The 19,585-nt window shown below is 32.4% G+C and overlaps 1 protein-coding gene across 2 annotated transcripts; it reads left to right on the top strand.

Annotated features, from left to right (window-relative positions):
- The first annotated feature begins 218 nt into the window (after positions 1-218).
- CEP76 (centrosomal protein 76) lies at positions 219-18,459 on the top strand. 2 transcript variants are annotated; one of them, XM_039846341.1, is made up of 12 exons: positions 219-422; positions 1,456-1,611; positions 2,623-2,701; positions 3,309-3,533; positions 4,606-4,791; positions 6,105-6,202; positions 6,562-6,690; positions 8,899-9,087; positions 11,972-12,138; positions 13,176-13,509; positions 16,063-16,280; positions 16,684-18,459. In XM_039846341.1, exons 1-12 carry the CDS (start codon positions 360-362, stop codon positions 16,820-16,822), a joined length of 1,983 nt encoding a protein of 660 aa, XP_039702275.1. In that variant the 5' UTR covers positions 219-359; the 3' UTR covers positions 16,823-18,459. The 2 variants fall into 2 exon arrangements, with proteins under 2 accessions (XP_039702275.1, XP_039702266.1); XM_039846332.1 differs by having other exon boundaries at positions 233-422; positions 1,444-1,611.
- Positions 18,460-19,585: the final 1,126 nt, after the last annotated feature.

Here is a 19,585-nt window from a genome sequence, read left to right as displayed (position 1 = left end):
GCGATGGGAGTGGACGGCGCATGCGGAGACGCTCGCAAGGCAAAGGCGTTGGGCTGCGTTGAGGTCGCGGCGTGGGGACCCTGCGTGCGGGGCAGCGGCCGTTGGAGATGATCAGGCAGGGCGGGGGACACCACGGAGGCCTGGCTGTCCGCCGCCGTTTGAAGACAACAGTTGGGTGCCACCACAGCTGCAGCCTCGCCCCCTGCCCGGCCTGGGCTTGACGCGGCGCCGCGCCCCCCGGGAGCTGCGCGAGGCCAGCGGTCGCGCCGGCTCCGTGCTCAGCGCGGCCAACGCTCCGGGGCAGGCCGCGGCGCCTGTAGCAGACAGAGGCGGCAGCGCGGCGCCGCGCCCGCCCCAGCATGTCGCTGCCCCCGGAGAAAGCCTCAGAGCTGAAGCAGCTCATCCACCAGCAGCTGAGCAAGGTGAGGGGCCTCGGACGCTCTTGTGCCCCCTGGGGTCCTGCACGTCCAGCCAGGTGCCCCTTGGCCGAGCCGACTGTGGCACCTCTTTGCCATGGCCTCGGGCAAAGGCTATGAGAGGGGGAGCGCGGCATGGGCACAGATGCGGGCTTGAAGCCAGAAGAACTGTCTAGGCTCGATAAACAAAGAGCAAGTCCAGAAAGTGCCCAGTACCAGTGTTCGAGGTGGTAGAACGGCGTTAGCATTTTAGGACAGTTGTGAAAATGGAGCGTTTATCCAGGGATTTCTAGAAGTCAGATCGAGTTTAAATTGTGTTTGGAGCAGGCTTATTTTCAGAGATTAGGAATTAGAATTACTTTAAGGATGAAACTTGAGGTGTCATTGATGTTGAATCAAATTAGCTATTCTTAAGTCATGAGAAAGAAGTAACTAAAGAATTTGTGATGTAGGTATTTGATACTTCAGAGCTGAGGAAGAATTTGTGTCTTTGATGTGCTCAACTGAATGCAATAGCCTGAAGTAATAAAAGCTACTGTTTAATGTACACTTGTATGCCAGGCTTTGTGCTGAGTGTTTACCATCTTTTGTCTAAGGCTTACAGCGATCTTGACAGGGCACTATTTCTTCCAGATTCGTAAAGGGTAAATAAGTTAACTCAAGGTCACATCTAATAAGTTGAAAGGAGACATTCATACTTCGATCGCCTCCTCTTGGTCTGTCTTTTGATTATACTAAACGCTCTCAAAAGATTGTTTTGGTTGAGTAGTATTTGTGGGGAAATAACCAGTAGAGATTATTTCGAGATTTCGTACTAAAAAATTTTTTATCTTAAAAATTTTTTTTTTTTTAAATCTTACGTTTATTCTCAATGAATTCTGATAACAATTTTACATTTACTATTAGCTTGAGAAGCCCTCCGGAATTTAGTTTATCTATTTATTCTTTTCTTTGTCAGTACTTCAGAAAGAAATTAACTAAGTGGCAATATTCAGCTGCTTTGTAATGTTGTGAATTGTAATGTGAGTTTTCTACTCAGATGGATGTCCATGGCAGAATAAGAGAAATCCTTGCTGAGACAATACGGGAAGAATTGGCACCTGATCAGCAACAGTTATCAACAGAAGATTTGATCAAAGCTCTTCGACGTCGGGGAATCATTGATGATGTGATGAAAGAACTTAATTTTGTTACTGTGAGTAATCTTTTAGGGGAAAAAATTGAGAGGCATTAAGCATATATTTGGGGCCTCTCCTTTTAGGAAAACCACATTAAAATAAGACAGTTTTGTCTAGTATTATCCTTGTTTCAAGTATAAGGTAATTCCACCCTTGAATGTGGCATTTAGGATTATATATCAGTGAAATTGTTATATACCATATTCCTCTCTATCCAGTGACAGAATTTTCTCTTGTTATCTCTAGGTCTATAACTTTAAGTATATATATATTAGTCAAATTGGTTTACTTTAATCTAGTTTATTTTCACAATAATGTTCTATAATTTTTAAAATTAGGCTTATTTTTAAAATAAACACTCTTTTGGAACAGTAGTCATTGCGATTAAGAAATTATAAGTTTCTTTAAGAAAAGAATTGTCTGCATAAGAACCTTCAAATCTTTTCATACAAATAGGTCAGTAGTGGGATGATAGCCTCCCAGTGTACAAATTAGTAAGTAGGCCTTTTGAAAATGAGGCAATAATGAGAAATTGTGACCTCAATATCTGAGTAATATAATGTAAAAATTGGATGGACTTCATAATACACCAGGGAATGAGTATTTTAATACAGTATATCTTTTTTTAGTTTTTGAGGTTGTAAACCCATTTGGTATAAAAATTGACCTAATAATAGCTTCTGCTGTGTGAATGTCACTTCCTTATTAAAATCAGTTCATGATAAAATCATAAGCCAAATGTTCTATGAAGTTTAAAAAAAGTTTAATCTGCTTTACGTTATTAAAGATTTGTTTTTAGCATTTTGCGTACATTGCTTGAAGACAAGTTTAATTCCTTAATATTAGACTTCAGGAGTGACCTCATTTGCATCACCTCTTTTGCAGGCTTTTCATTATTTTTATTATGCAAGGAAAATAAGGGGCCTTTTGAGGCCTAGTTAAGGGGCCTAGTTTCGTTATTGGCATTTTCTTGCTTAATTACAATTTTTGTCTTCTAATTTCTTTTGATTTTTTTTCTGTCTTTCCAGGACAATGTTGATCAAGAACTTTCCTCTCCGAAACAACCAGTTTGTTTTACTGATAGACAGTCAACATTGTTAAAAAAAAGTATGTGTATTTCTTTTTAACATTAATTTAGTTATGGATTGTACTGTGAATAGATGTGCTTAGCGTTTAATATTTGATAAAAAACATTTCAACTTTTTTTCAGAATGAAATACATTTTTGTGACTAATCTAAAAAATTTAGCTTCTATTTTGCATGAAGTATATCAGAATATTTAATGTATAGCAGAGTAGAAGCCAAAACAGGACCACCTGTATCATGTTTTAAAAATGTATTTTATAAAAATTGTATAGCCTGTTTTCTTTAATGGTAATGTAATTATCTCACAAGTACATTTTGCTGAGTTGAGATAATTGAGTTGGTTTGTGGAGATGAAGGAATGTTGGTTAAACAACTAAACACCAAAGTTATCCTGAACCTCGGCTCTGACTTCTTTCTAGCTGAGAGAAAGTAGCCAGAATATAAACTCAGAAAAAGATACCATATTATATATCTTTTCTTCCTTGGGTGCAGATGGTCCTGGTATACAGTAAATTTGTTGTTTTTTTTTTCCTAGTCTTTGGTTTTATCTGTCAAGTTATTATTTCCTATTGATCACATTCCTTAAGTTATTTGGCAGTTTCCTCATATATATTGCTACACTTTACAGCTAATATTGATCCAACACGGAGGTATCTTTACCTTCAGGTTTTGGGTGGAAAAGCTTTCTTGGAACATCTGCAAGAACCTGAGCCTTTACCGGGACAAGTTTGTTCAACCTTTACTTTATGTTTACATTTTCGAAACCAACGTTTTCGTTCTAAACCTGTTCCATGTGCCTGTGAACCAGATTTTCATGATGGCTTTTTACTTGAAGTACACAGAGAAAGCTTAGGTAAGGAGCAAAAATATGTTATTTAACTGAGTAAATCTTTGTGAAGTTTTATTGCAGAATGATAACTTGTGCTGCAAGGAGAGATTTATAATGGATGAATCTTACTAGTTTTTTTTTCCCCCCACTGCTCTTTTCTATATAGATTATTTCTACCATCTTCTTGCTTTATTTTCTGCTAATTAATTTTTTCTGAAGATTAATTTTTGACTGGTTAATGGTTGATTCTTTAGTAATCAACATTTAAATACCTGTTAGGTGAATGGTACTATGCTAGGCAACTGCTGGGGGTATAGTGTCGTGATTCTTTTGATGAAAGATGATTAGATTTATGGTGTTATGTAATTTTTTGAAAATCAAAGTTTAGATATGAATCTGTAATTCATTTTAGAATTATGATTTTTGATTTCTGTAATTGTTTTACACTTTTTTCCTATAAAGATATTTTATACATTTTTGTTGTCAATGTAGAAATCTTTATAATGTATTTATAAAGTTAACAAAGTTATAGAGGTATAGCGTCAGAATTTTAGATTACTATGATGGCTAATGCAGCACTAAAATTTATTTTTTCCCCCCAGTGAAAAATGTTACCTTAATGAGGCAGTTATAGCTTAAATTGCTAGCTCCAAGATGCTGGATCGTTCAGTTTTGTGTAGATAATGCAGTGATTATTTCTGGAGGTTAAGGGATAAAGGTAGTTTGGGATTAATGTGGACATATTTGAAGGCTTTTTATTGTAGTAACATATAGTTTAAGTACTCTTAGTGATCAGAAAACACTGATATGCATTAAGTATCTAGATAACTTGTCACAATTCTACCAGTCCTCTTAAAAGTTGTGATAGAAATAGAACTGTACCTTTTTTATTCCCAGTCCGTTGCATGCTTTCTGAGGCATTACCAAATTATTCTGTTTGGTTTTATATAAGTTTATTTTTAGCATCCTTTTCAATAAAAGTATTCTTCTATGTGGGCCTAACTGAATAGGTAATGTTATATGTGTGTGTATATATATATGTATATATATGTATATATATATATGTGTATATATATTTGTTTGTTTATATTGACAGGTGATGGAACTAGAATGGCTGATTCAACAACAATGTTATCAATAAGTGATCCAATTCACATGGTGCTAATCAAAACAGACATATTTGGTGAGACCACTTTAGTAGCATCCTATTTTCTCGAATGGCGATCAGTTTTGGGCTCAGAAAATGGAGTTACCAGTCTTACTGTGGAACTTATGGGTGTAGGTATGATGATTAATATTACTGTTATACCTTTTTTTAGCCACAGTTTGTAAATATTTTATATTTTTAAAATGTCTTTATAAACCAAGAGGAAAACGTGTAAAAAGGAATTTTTTTAGAGTTTAAATTGTACTCCAATGTTTAGTCTTGGGTAATGTATAGTATGAGTGTAGAACTTCATAGGCAATCCGGCCTTGTCTTACAGTCAATCTGGCCTTGTCTTAAGGAAAATTTTTTTTCTGGGAAAATGAATATAGAAATTTTGAGAGATTTTCTTGTTTCAAATTTATTTGATTATATATAAGACTATGTAAGAAAATTAAGTTCCTACACACATACATACCCGCATGCATACACAAAAATACCTCCATTCCAGCACGATGCGACCGCAGAATTCAGTGCATTCCCATTAGTACATGGGTTCCTATAGCACCAGTTCTTGTAGAATATGGAGTAGGCATTTTCTACCCTTTTACATGTGGGAAAGTAGCACTCACAGAGGTGCTAATACCACTTGATATGTAGTACATATTTACTAATAAAATGAAAAACAAAATAAAAGCTATCAATGTTTTATGCATTACATAGTGGAATTACTTTGGTATTGAAACTTAGAATTAAATCTGGCCTTTGGACAGTATAGCTTTATAATTTAGGTTTTGATAAGTCAGACCCTAAATGTGTTTTTCCCTAAAGAAAAAGAAAAAGTTTTGTGTATATTTATTTTCATATGAGATACCCATTATTTGTCTTTAAATATAGGCCTAACATGATAAGCATTGTAATGACCAAGAAACGATTATATTTTGATTCACCAAAGAAATATTAAGTAGTTCTGGTGCGAAGTATATTTGTTTTCTAATTCTTTCTATCCAGGCATGGACTGCAAATTTGTACTCGCATGTGATGTGAAAAATGAGAAGGGATAAATGAGAATTACTATATGTGAAAAATAGTATATTTTCTGAGAATGAAGTGTTAACAATTGGTTTGACTTTGTTTTTAATGTCAATCTGGTTGGTATTATACATTTAATGAAGATAAAAATTAAGAATGCCAAATCCTTTAGTTCCAAAAAGTTCCTTAAAATGTGATTAGGAAGCCAAGAAAATATGTAATCGCCTTATAAGTAGATGAAAAACTTTGTACCAAATGAAAACTGATTTGATTTGGTAAATTTTTAATATGAATATTCAAGGTGATGAGTGTTTTTTTATTCCATGTAAGTGGTAAAGCACAAAATTCATAAAGTATTTTGGTTAAACATACATAGTTTTGAAACCTCTGAAGTTCTGAATATTTATTTACATTTATAGGCACAGAATCAAAAGTTTCTGTGGGAATTTTAAATATAAAACTTGAGATGTACCCACCACTCAATCAAACATTATCTCAAGAAGTAGTGAACACACAGGTAAAGAATTCTGAATTTCTCTTCTTTGTGTATTTCTCTTCATAGTAGCATATTTATTTACCTGTTGATCCTAGAAATCACTTTTTAAAGAAAAATGACAATTTATTAATTGTAAGCAAGAGAATGACAATATGATTTTTTAAAAATGTCTCTTGGGAGGAAAAAAGATTGACTATGGGTACTGGATTGTACTGGGGAAAGTATTGAAATAAGTCAATGACGAGGCTCTTACAGATGAGATGATGGTGGCTTAGATTAGGATGGTTGTGGAGACAGAGAGAAGTGCATAGATTTGTTACATATTTTATAGTAATTAAGGAGAATCAATAAAAATTGAAAAATATCTTTTTAATTTTAAGCTTGCTTTGGAACGGCAGAAAACTGCAGAGAAAGAGCGATTGTTTCTTGTTTATGCTAAGCAGTGGTGGAGAGAATATTTGCAAATTCGACCCTCACACAACTCTCGGCTGGTTAAGATTTTTGCTCAGGTTTGTAAGTTGTATTAGATAAGCTTCACACTTGTATTTGGTATTTATGGTTGTATATGTAAATTTCATTTAACTTGAATTTGTAAAATGTATTCATTTCAGAGAAGTGAAAGTTTATTTGTAAAATAGAATGCTGATTTTATAATGCTCTCTTTCACTGAGTGGGTGGTACAATCTTTATTCTATTTTGCTTTTCATTTTTGTTTTTTTAAACCATTTTTTAATATGTTTGATTTAAAGTAGATTAAAACCCTTTTTGTTTAACTTGAAGTGTGTCCTTGACTGATACTTAGTATTAAATAATTAACTACTACTACACTTTGCATTTATATGTACATTCAGCTTTTGTGGGGAACTGGGGCTCTGGGCCAGTTAGCTATTTTTTTAAAGACAAACAATATTACATGTAATAGTTCTATATAACCAACATCCCTAAACCGGTGACCAATAATATTTAACTGCAGCATTTCAACTATATATCTCTGCCTCTATTTTTCCTGTATCTGAAGCCTATTTTTTCTCATTAACAAAGCAATTTAAAATATATGATTAGATCTATATTTTTTGTAACTTAAAAGGAACGATTCAGATATTTTACATGTATTCAGTCCTATATAGGTGCATTTATATGAGATAATATAGTATTTTGAATTATATTTCTCAGGTCCTGTGCATTCTTCTAGCTTTACCCTATGTTCCCTAGATTTTAGGACTGGGTTAAAAGTGGTTTAATTTCTAGATGAGGAGCTTGCAAATGGGAGACGCTAGTTAACTAGTGTTGGAAATTAGAGGGAAATGGCTTCTGACTTTACAATAGCATTGTCTATAGATTGAATGACTGGGCGGGCAAGGTAACAGTGATATCAGGACAAGGGCGAAGAGAAACCAATCAAAATATATTTGAGCTCTTTTAGCTGATCTTTTCATTTTATCTCTATTTCTGACTCCTAAGATAGCGTAGGGAGATGGAGAATAAGAGACCACCATGCAGGTATTGGAGTAAGTGGGATATGAGAGGTTGGAAAAAAAATCAATGTCTTTTAGAGTTAACCATAGTTATGAGTGGAAATTATAATAGTCATTTTACTCAGCAATTCTGTGTGATATTAAGAAAGAACAGTTTTCTATCCCCCACCCACCTGTCTATTCTTTTCTTAAAGAAGTTTTTTTTTTTTTAACTTTATTGACGAATAAATGACAAATTATTGTATATGTTTAAAGTGTACAACATGATGGTTGTTATATACCTACATTGTGGAATGATTACCAAGATCAAGATAATGAATACATCCATCATCTCACATAGTTAACTTTTTTTGTGGTGAGAATGCTTAAGATTTATTCTCAGCAACTTTCAAGTTTACAGTACTGTAGTCACCATACTGTATGTCAAATCCTCAGAACTTATTTTTCTTATAACTGAAAATTTTACCTTTTGACTTACATCACCCCATTTCCTTCTTCCTGCAAACCCCTGGCAACCACCATTCTGTTCTATTCTCTGTTTCTATTAAATAAGTTTTTGGGTTTTTTTTAAAGAACTGAATTAATTCCCTTTATCCTAACCAAACATCTGTAGAATCTTGTGCATCATTATACTTAATCCATTGTTTCTCATATACATGATACTATACAGTATTTGTCTTTCTCTGGCTTATTTCACTTAGCATAATGCCCTCAGGTTCATCCATATTGTCGCAAATGGCAGAATCTCTTCTATTTTTATGACTGAACAATATTCCACTGATAAGTATACCACATTTTCCTTCCATTTATCCATTGAAGACATTTTGGTTGTTTCCATATCTTGGCTATTGTGAATAATGCTACAGTGCACAAATATCTCTTTGAGATACTGATTTCAATTACTTTGAGTACATATCCACGAGTAAGATTGCTGGATTATATGATAATTCAAGTTCTTACTGTCCAAGTCTTTGGAGTTAGCTCAGGGTTTGAATCCTGGCCCTGTTGCATAATGGCTGTAACTTCAGTTATTTCATCTTTGAAATGAAAGTTATAGAGATGTTTAGAGAATTAAAAGAGAAATCATATACATAGCACTTAGCAGCCTAGTACTGGATACAAGGTAAGAACTTAATGATATACAGAATTATTTTATCCCAAGTTAACATTTAAAGAAAAGGTGTTAAAATTAGAAATGATTAATCTGTCAATACAGATACCATTTTTCCCCTCTTCCTTCAGGATGAAAATGGGATAAATAGACCAGTCTGTTCCTTTGTTAAACCACTTCGAGCTGGGCGGCTTCTGGACACTCCAAGGCAAGCAGCAAGATTTGTTAATGTACTTGGTTATGAAAGAGCCCCTGTTATCGGAGGAGGAGGTAAACAGGAACAGTGGTGCACTCTGCTGGCCTTTCTTTGTAGAAACAAGGTATTCCACACATGCAATAGAATTAAAAAGCAGTACATTGTAGTTATTGTGAATTTATGGTGCACTTGTGAAATAATTAACTTAGCAAAATTGTACACATTGTCAACTTGAACAAGTCAGTATCTTCACCATTTTTCTTAACATTTAAATATCAGTAAAGAAAAAACTTAGCATCTTTATTTTCTCGTATAGTTTCTTATTTAATGTAACATGATTTCTGTGAGATAAGGATCTCCAAGTACTATCGTGTCATAAACTGAGATATACAGATGAATTAAACCGTTAATTAGAGGCAGTACCAGGAATAGAACCATGATCTTCTAGCACTATTGATGTGTTAAAATTTCCCTAGATAATGCATTTTTTTAAAGAGAAAATGGCAGTACAAAAAACATCGAAAAAAATTTGGATTCATTGGTGTTTTGTTTAGTATCAAATATAATTATTTATGAGAATTTGTGTAAATTGATGTTAAATCTAAATTAATTGATTTCACTAAACTAATTTTATAGATTATGAGATAGTTCTTAATCTGGGTTCTAAAAATGTTGATGATATAAAAAAAGTCAGACTAGCATTTCAATTCTGTTGAAACAGAACAGAAAACAAGAAATTTAACATTCTTGTTTTGACATAATTTTGTTTCATCTGAAGTTGTGTAAATTTGGATATTCACAAGTCAAAGCTCATACAATGGAATAAATTATTTAGATTGGAGATTGATTTGTCAGAAAGATTTTGTCTTAAAGACAATTGAAAACAGTTAAACATTACTTATCAAAATTATTTTGCTTTATTCCCAAGCTGTAGTTTCTAAAAGTTATGTGTATGGATTTAAACTTTTTAAAAAATTATATATATTAGGGATAACATTGATTAATAACATCATCTATTTCAGGTATACAAATTTATAATACAACATCTATGTACTTTATTGTGTACTCACCACCAAAAGTCTAGTGTCCTTCTATCACCATGTATTTTATCTCATTTACCCTCTTCATCCTTCCCCTACCTCTCTTTCCTTCTGGTAACCACCATTCTGTCATCTATGAATTTGTTTAGTTTTTTCATTTATTGCTTTTTGTTTTATATCCCACACATGAATGAAATCATGTGGTTTTTGTCCTTTTCCATCTAACTTAACTTAGCATGATATTCTCAAGATTTTCAAACACAGTAGGAATGATACATGTTTAAAATTATCATTTAAACAACTCTTGTAAAGCAAATAATCACCCCTTTGATTCACTATTTTATGTTATCTAAATTTGTTTAAAGAAAAAGCATACCTTAAATTAGAAACCTGAAAATCATTTAAAATATTTTTCTAGTGCAAACAACAGCATTATAACAGTAAAGGTGAAATTTCATCCATAATTCTATTACTAATTTATTATGTCTTTTTTTTCCCATAATTATAACTAAGGTATAAATAAAATTTTGTGTTCCGCTTTATAATTTAGCACTATGCTATGAACATTGTCCCATGTGTTGCTATAATTTTTATGATCTCCATCTTTTTATAGCAATATAAAGTTTTCTTGAAGTAATATACAAAATCTACTTAACTATTTCCCCGTTGTAAGAATTGTTTCTTTTATTTTTTTTATTTTTTTAATTATTTGTTTCAAGTATACAGTACATTGGTTAGACATTTATATAGTTTATAAAACGATCCCCCTGATTACTGTATCTTCCCTCTGGCCCTACACATAGCCATTATATTACTGCTGACTACATTCCCCATACGTTCTCCATTCCCATGATCATCTATCCACTACTAATTTGTACTTATTTTACCCTTCACTGCTTTCTCTCCACCCCTTATCCTCTTCCTCTTCCCTCTGGCCATCACCAGATTGTCCTCTATATTTGTAAGTTTGTTTTCGATTCGTTTAAAACTGTTTCTTTTTAAGTTAGCCTTGCTTCCAGTTTTTTGATATCATTCAGAATGAATTTTTGCATTGAATATCTTTGGTTGTATTGTTGGATTTTTTGAAAAAAAATTTTAGTATAAAATCTGTAGAAATTAATGGGTCTAAAAGGTGTTGGATATTTTTCTAAAGTCAATTTAATGATTATAAAATGCTATTTGTTGTATTACAGTTAATTAATAAAGAACAGTGTAGAGCTAACTAATGTAAACATTTTGGGCAAAGAAATCATCCATTGTAACACTGAACTCAGTCGTTACTTTTACTTTTCCATGTTTCTAGTAGTCCTGTGCTTAAATACATATTTTCTTGTAATTCTAACCTTACTATTAAGTATTTTGATATTTTTTTCATACAACATATCAGCTATTTTCTTTTTTTTTTAATTTTAATTATTTTTAAAAATTCTGGTAGTAATACTATCAAAGAGAATTTAGGAAATAAAAGGGAAAATTATATATAATTACTTTAATTACAGCCATTATTGGCATTTTGTTATATTCCACCAATCACTTTTCCTATGTTTTTATTTCCTTAAAATGATCATATAAATACTGTAATTTACTGTATTAAGTATTTGAGTATTTTCTCCCTTATTTGCATTTTCTGCTCTACAATTTATTGCTTGTCTGTTCATGTCCATTAGGTATTAATTTTTTAAATCTTACTGCTTTTTTTATGTTGCATGAGTTCTTTATAAACTTTTGAATCTGAATGTCCCTTCTTAAGGTGTACATGTTATGACTGCTAGATTTGTGAGCACTGACTTTATAAAATAATTTACAAAACTCTTCTAAATTTGGTGTATTCTCTTTCCCCCCAGCATTGTTTCAGCTTAACAGAGGACTGATGATTAAAAGTGAAAATTTTAATAGTAATTTTTATTGTCACTTTGTTTTTAAATATTTAACATCGAACAAATAATTTTAATTCATTGTGCTTTCTAGGGTGACTGTGAAGACCATGCTAACCTTCTGTGCAGCCTTCTTCTTGGATATGGATTAGAAGCTTTTGTCTGTGTTGGGACTAAGGCAAAGGGAGTACCTCATGCATGGGTTATGACTTGTGGAACTGATGGAACCATTACTTTTTGGGAGAGTTTAACAGGACACAGGTTAGCAAACTAAGTTTACAAAGATATTAAAATGAAGATGTAAATGTTTTAAATTATAGGGGTTTTTTTTATTTATATTGATGGTACTCAAAGGTATATATTGATAACTTTAGTTATTAGAGCTTTTTTGATGACTATGAAAAATAAATTACTTTAATTAAGATAGCTATGTTAATTAAACTCTAAGAAAATTTGTATACCTTAAATATTCTTTACCAACATGATACTGGTAAAAACTGAATTATATTTTAATTTTATGTAACTGGCATTTTTTTTCTGATAATCATCCTTAAGCCTGAAAATAAATTTTAAGTTGTAAGTCATGATTTCTTTTGAAAACTTGTTATGGTCACCACTTCCATGTTGGTAAATCCACTGGACATTTTTTATCAGTCCTTTTGGCTATCATCAGATTTGAAAGAGTTAAATGCTCCCTCCTTCATGAACATTCTCCTTCCTTAGCTTCTCTCATAGCACTGTCTTTTAATCTTCATTATTTTTCTCTGGCTGTTCTTAGTTTTCCTTAACCTTGTCTTTACTATTTTTTTTAATTAAAAAAAATTTTTAATTACAGTTGACATACAACATTATGTTAGTTTCAGATGTACAGCATAGTGATTAGATATTTATATAACTTATGAAGAGTTTTATCTTGTCTTTAAATGTTGAAAATCTGAAGGCTCAGCCCTGGGCACTCTTCTCATTATTTTGGGTTCTTTTTTTACCTTCATTGATAAACATTTTGGTTAGTTGTGCCTCATAATGTATAGCTAAATTATTTTAATTGTGTCATTTGAGTTAGACAGTTTTAATCTTAATGATATACATAGAGTATACTCTCATGTTAAAGGAATAAAGTTGGTTTCTACATCATAGGGTGTGCTACACAATTAATATAGACTGGTCAAATTATGGGATATGAGAAAGAAAAGCAAATATTAAACTCTAGTCTTAGGAAATAAATATGGCTTTAAGTAAGATACTGCTTCTTAATATTTAAGTTCTTATTATATAAAATTATGATTTATGTTTTTTAGGTATATCCACAAATCTATCAATCCTGATGAACCTCCAGTTGCTGAACAGCCCAAACCATTGTACCCATATCGAACAATTGGTTGTGTTTTCAATCATCAGATGTTCCTGGGAAACTGTCAGCCCTCTGACTTAGTAGAAATCTGTGTATTTGATTTGAATGATGAATCCAAATGGAAACCCATGAGTGAAGAAGCAATTAAATCTGTGTGTGCTCCAGGAGCTACTACATCCCTTCCTCCCTTTCCACCTCTATGCGCATCTACAATCGATGCTTCCGTAACAAGTAATGAAATAGAAATGCAGCTAAGGCTACTAGTGTCAGAACACAGGAAGGTAATTAACACTGAAGTTTGTATTCTTGTGCATTTTTTTCATTTGTTTATGTATTAGTTTTTTTTGGCGTGTGTGATAGTGCCAGTCACTATTCTAGCCCTGAACAAAGCAAATACAGTGCCTACCTTTATGATTTGTAGTTTTGAAAGTCATGAGAGTTAAGTTCTGAGACTCAGAAATTTCCAAATTCACCAGTACTTCTAGAATTTATTACTTCTTTCTAGGAGTGAAGAATGGTGTACTTGTTTAGACTTGCTGAATACCACCGTTTAGATTTTTCTTTGTGAAGTATTTATTCAGTCATTACCCATTAAAAATATTGGGTTATATTTTTTCATATTCATTTTTTTTCATGTTTTGTTTTCCTGTTATACAAAATTGGTAGATGTAAAGTGATATATCCTCATTCTAGCTTTAATTTGTAGTATCCCTGATTACTAATGAGATCAAGCCTCTTATTTATTAGCCACTTAGATTTCTTCTTTTGTAAAGTACCTTAGAGAAGACATAAAAAGCATTAATCAAAGGAAAAGATTAGTAATTTAAGAATGTATGTTCTAGGAGGAACACCTTTGACACACTCACACACTCTACCAGACATTGATACCCCCAAAAGTCTCTTGAGGCACACATGCTGCTTTGCACTCCCACGAAAGTGCACGCAGAATGTGCACACATTATAAAACACAAGTGAAACTGTACACCCACACTCATAGAAATGTTCAACCAGGCACACACAAGAGGTCAGTCACATATATCCACCTGCCTGGATATCACACAACCACATCTCTGTCTCACACACACAGGCACATACACAGGCACAGGTACACAGGCAACCAGGCTCACAGGCAAACACACACTAACACACACTCTCACACACACAGATAAACTATAAACATCCATCCAGAACCTATTGGAAATAAGTTCTTTAGAAATTGAGGGACTGGAACAGGTCCATTACATCCACAGCCAGCTGGGGTGATGAGGCAAGCCATTGGGTGCCTTTTTGATACAGACACATGAACACATGAACACATGAAGGCCCCCAATGTCTAGGAGGCCTTGGAGTGGGAAAAGTTATTTGCCTCACGCATAACCAACGAAGGACTAGAATCCAAATATATAAAGAAGAGTTATTTATAATTCTCCTTTTGGGATTCCCCAACAGACTCCACACCTTGGGTGAGTTCTATTTTTCCATGTTCGTTGAGACCATCAAAGGCACACTTTATCAGATATGTTCTATGGGCTTCCAATTACTCTTAGCTTTGGTCTCTATTTTTTACTTGCCAACTCATCAAAGCATTTAAAAGTATGTTATGGAAAATCTGGCATTTGTAGTATGTTTTCAGCAATAGTTGATGAGGGACCTAATTTATTACACTGCTGGAAATTAAAGCCCCTCTTTACTGTCTGTCTGTCGTACATATTGCCTTTTGATCTTCTTTTCTTAGATCCTGTTTATGAAGGAAACCAATATTTTATTACATTATAAGAATTATTTTATGTAGAAGAAGAAAACAAAATTTGAGTTAGATGTTAGTGTTGATCTCTAGCTAAGTTGATGGTGCCTTATAAATCAGCAAGTGAAATTACATTCTGCCTGAGGAAAGTGTAGATGATTATGGACCTTTAGGATCTCTTAGAGCCAGTTAAAACCTTGATTGTGAAATCAGAAAATGCTACAGATATATTATAATCAAACTATTTAGAATTTTGAGAAGTTTTTTATGTTTGTGACGAGTTTAAAATATGTGTCAAAGGGATCAAATATGTGGTGACAGAAAGAAATCTAACCATGGGAAGTGAACACACAATGTAAATATCTATATGCCTTACTGTTAAAATGTGCAACTGAAATTTAGAGGATTTCGTAAACCAATGTCACCATAAAAATATTAATTAATTAAAAAATATATATCTTGTCCAACCATCAATAGTTCATTCAGTGTTGTAAATGAAATCATAATTGCCTTTAGTATTCCATAGAAACATGTTTAAAGTTCCCTGAAGTCCTGCAGAATGTCTTCTTCACTTTTTTATCTCTTACAGTATCAAAGTCCATAGCTTTTATGGAGTAAATGCTCAGTAAATATTTGAGTTTATATATGCAATTAGTTTTTTGACTTTTCTCTCCTACTAGAGTTGAATTTATAGTAGGAACAATCAAATTAAGCAGATTTAATTTTACTAAGCTCTTTAAAGTTAAATAAATAAAATGTAACCTCAAAATTTACTGACACCGTATTCCATGGTGGAACTATTCCACATGATCTTTTCTAGTGGCTATTGAGGAAGTATAGGATTTGGAACTTTCACTAAAATCATTAATATTGGATGTTTTTTGGTTCTCTTTCTTTAAGTTAAGTCTAATACCTGTAGTTCGTTTTATATTTTACTTCTGCGTATCCTTATAATAATAGGAAGTTAAAAAAATTATGACAGGTTTATGAAAAATCTTGGCATACATTAAAATAATCAACATTTTTATTATAATTGGTTTTTAAAATATTAATGAATTTCACTCTTTTTCTTCTCTTTTCATTGCTATAGGATCTTGGCCTCACTACTGTTTGGGAAGACCAGCTTTCCTATCTCTTATCACCAGCTTTGGCTTCTTATGAATTTGAGCGTACAACAAGTATATCTGCAGGCAATGAAGAATTTCAAGATGCCATAAGGAGGGCTGTGCCTGATGGCCACACATTTAAAGGGTTCCCAATACATTTTGTATATAGAAATGCAAGGCGTGCATTTGCTACATGTCTTCGGTAAGGTGGAATTTATGAATTCATAAATATTTTTGGCTTAGGAGTTTTAGAAATAATTCTGGTAGTTCTTTAGGAATGGATTCAGAATCACATGGGGAACTTTTATGACTTACCCTCCTTGCCACAGATTGTAATTCCTTTGGTCTAAAGTGTAGCTCTAGAGATAGTAGGATAGTTTCCTCAGTGATTTTGGTGCTATCTCAGTTGAGGATTTCTGATCTTGACTAGTGTAATTTTTAAAATTTATAGACTGTGAGGAATAGTTTGTAATTCGAGTAGCTCGACCAAAATTTACAGAGGTCAAGTTGGTAGCAGAGACAGGATTTTAAAATATTGACTTACTTGGAAACAAGAAAGTAAAGCCTGTGTTTACTTAATTGAATAAATTTTCTTTCTTCTGTAGGTCTCCTTTCTGTGAAGAAATAATCTGTTGCCGTGGAGACCAGGTGCGACTGGCAGTTCGTGTCAGAGTGTTTACTTACCCTGAATCTGCATGTGCTGTTTGGATCATGTTTGCTTGTAAATATCGCTCGGTATTATAGGCCTAACATTTCTATAAGAATATACTTATGTTTTATTGGAATTTTACACATTGTATATTACTAGCTGTTTAGAGGTTATCTTAAAAATCACAATCTGGCTTGAATGTCATATTTCAGTTTTGTATATACCTGACTAATGTTTGAAAAAAATCATGACGTGTGTATTTAAAAATTAAGGATGAAAAACTTGTATAAATCTGAGTGGAATTTAGTATAAATTCAGTGTATATTCTATTTTAATAAATGCTACTTTGTTTACAGATATTCAGTAGTTTAAATATGAATATAAAGTTTACTTAGTTTTTTTTTTACATTAATAAGTAATCAGAAAGATATTTGTCTGAGGGTTTAAGTTATAGTAAAATCAATATGATTATTTTTCATAGATTAATAAGATTATTTTATATAAATTAGTAGAAATTAAATTCACAATGGATTTATTTATTGTATAGGTGAAAAGATATTTTGATGAATTATCACTTTTGTGGTTTATCCATGGCCATAGAGATATTTGTGACTTTTTAGAGATTTATGGAAAGACTTTGATATAAGAATAGAAACGAACTAGTACTGGAAAGGCATAAATATTAATAAGAAAACAAACCTCATATGGAAGTACATGAATAATTTATAAATATTTGTTAGTTTTAATCATTATAAAAGTAAATTAGGTATTTTAGAAGAAATTTATCATACCCTTTTGTTATACTGATAAATTGCTTTCTGTAATTAATATTGACAGTCTGGTTCTGATTTTCTGTGATCAAAGGACTTCTTCTAGGCTCTAGGAATTCCATCTTCTGAAACCACATTTTTTCTCTTTTTTTATTTCATCGTGATTAAAAAACATCAGGGTATATGTGAGTAATCTAAATCAGAATCATTGTGTGAGGGCACTGAAAAACAAGCATATCTGAGTGATGAGTGATTGCATGCGGATATTTATATTTAAATTGAGGAGATTTTAAAAGTTGTTTTTAAAATTGATAAATTTCAAAAGCAAGTAATAAAGTGAGCATTGAAAAGACCATAGTAATTTGATTTTTTGTAAGAAGTTCCCTAAGATAGGTTTGACTGTCCATTCAGCATCTCTGTGCACATTTCTTAATTCCGTTGCTTTATGCATTGGTCTTCTTAAAAAGTAACTATATACCAGTTCTCTATGCAAGTTATTCTTTTAATTATTTTAACTCACCTTTGCAAATAAAATAATTTAGTGGTTTTTTAAATTAAAATTTAAAGATATCCTAAAATTTACTTTTTGTTTTATTTTTACATGTGATAAATATTTGCTTTAACTTGTTTTAAAGGCCTGAAAATATCTTTCTTCTATTAATTTCATTAATAAGATGTTTCTTGTGAGACTATTATGACCCTAGAGAATTAGCAAAATAAGAATTAAGACTTTTTACTCTGTTGCCAGAATTACTCATAAAGCTATCAATAGAGAAAATTGCTTACAATTTTTAGCTTTCAGAACAAGCTATTTATGAGGCACATGTAAGAGGCATACTAAGATCAAGGCCATATTATTATTGAGGCTGGGCTTCTTGTCTTACTGCACTAGAGTAACACATGTATTTATAATGTACTTTTGGTATAAATGCTAAAATAAATTTTCTTTTTATGCACTTTAATAGAGTCTGGCATGAACTCCTATTTTTCCCTAAAGATGGTTTATTTCAAAAGATTATTTCAGTGCATTTATCACTAGAATTCTGCTACTCTTATAATTTTTCTTTTTAAAAATTAAATTTTTCTTGTGTATATAGCTCTGTCATCAAAGTTGTTTTTCTATTAAAAACATAAAGTGTTTTTTATATAATGTCTCTAATGTGTTCTTCTTAACAATATGTACACTAATATAGTCCTCTATACCTAAAATATGGGTTTATTTAGCGGAAGAAACCTAGAAACCATTACTCAAATTTGAACCTGTTGAATAAAACTTATTAAATTCAGTTCTAACTGAACACTCCAATTTTTTCTAATATCGAGGTGTATGTTTTTAGATAATGATTTGTAAAAACACATCTATAACCTTACTATTCTAGAAAGTACTTTGAAACCCATTTTTCTACTTCTTAACAAAGACAAGATTTGGCCCAAATGAAGAGTAGGTATTATACTTGAAAAAGAAGTAGTATTCTGTGCCAAATATCTGATCATCAGAAGGCATTAGTTATGAACATCAATTGCTTAAACTAACTCATTTACACTCTGATTTCACATTTTATTAAACAAGAAAATAGACTACAATTTGCAATTTCATAATTTTATTTTTATTTTTTAATTTATTTTAATTAGTTTCAAGTACATTGGTTAAACATCTATATAGTTCATAAAATGACCGTCCCAATTGCTCTCTCCCTCTCCTGACCTAGCCATCGTATTAATGCTAACTGTGTTCTCTACGCTGTGCTCCCCAACCCCATGACCATCCATCAGCTACTAATTTGTATTTCTTTAACCCTTCACCCATTCACCCAGCTCCCCAATCCCCCCGTTGTCTGTAACCAAATTGTCCACTATATTTATGAGTTTGTTTTTGATTAGTTTGTTCTTTTTTATTCCTTAGATTCCACATATAAGTGAAATCATATAGTGTTTATCTTTCTCTGACTTAAATACCTTCTAGGTCCATCAAAATAACCTCTCCATCTCCTTTCTTTTAGTCTGTGTGTGTCTTTTAATCCGAAGTGAGTCCTTTGTAGGCAGCATTTGGGGGTCTTGTTTTCTTATCCATTCATTCACTCTATCTTT

Source organism: Pteropus medius, unplaced genomic scaffold, assembly GCF_902729225.1.
Source record: "Pteropus medius unplaced genomic scaffold, Ma_sr-lr_union100, whole genome shotgun sequence".
Classification (NCBI taxonomy): domain Eukaryota; kingdom Metazoa; phylum Chordata; class Mammalia; order Chiroptera; family Pteropodidae; genus Pteropus; species Pteropus medius.
The sequence above is the reverse complement of the archived record's forward strand: the minus strand, read 5'-3'. Positions and strand labels throughout refer to the sequence as shown.

Coding starts and splice junctions, on each gene's coding strand:
- CEP76 (XM_039846332.1), top strand. CDS start 360: ATGTCGCTGCCCCCGGAGAAAGCCTCAGAGCTGAAGCAGCTCATCCAC. Junction 6,203..6,561: donor AAGAAGTAGTGAACACACAG/GTAAAGAATTCT, acceptor TTTAATTTTAAG/CTTGCTTTGGAACGGCAGAA. Junction 16,281..16,683: donor GCATTTGCTACATGTCTTCG/GTAAGGTGGAAT, acceptor TTTCTTCTGTAG/GTCTCCTTTCTGTGAAGAAA.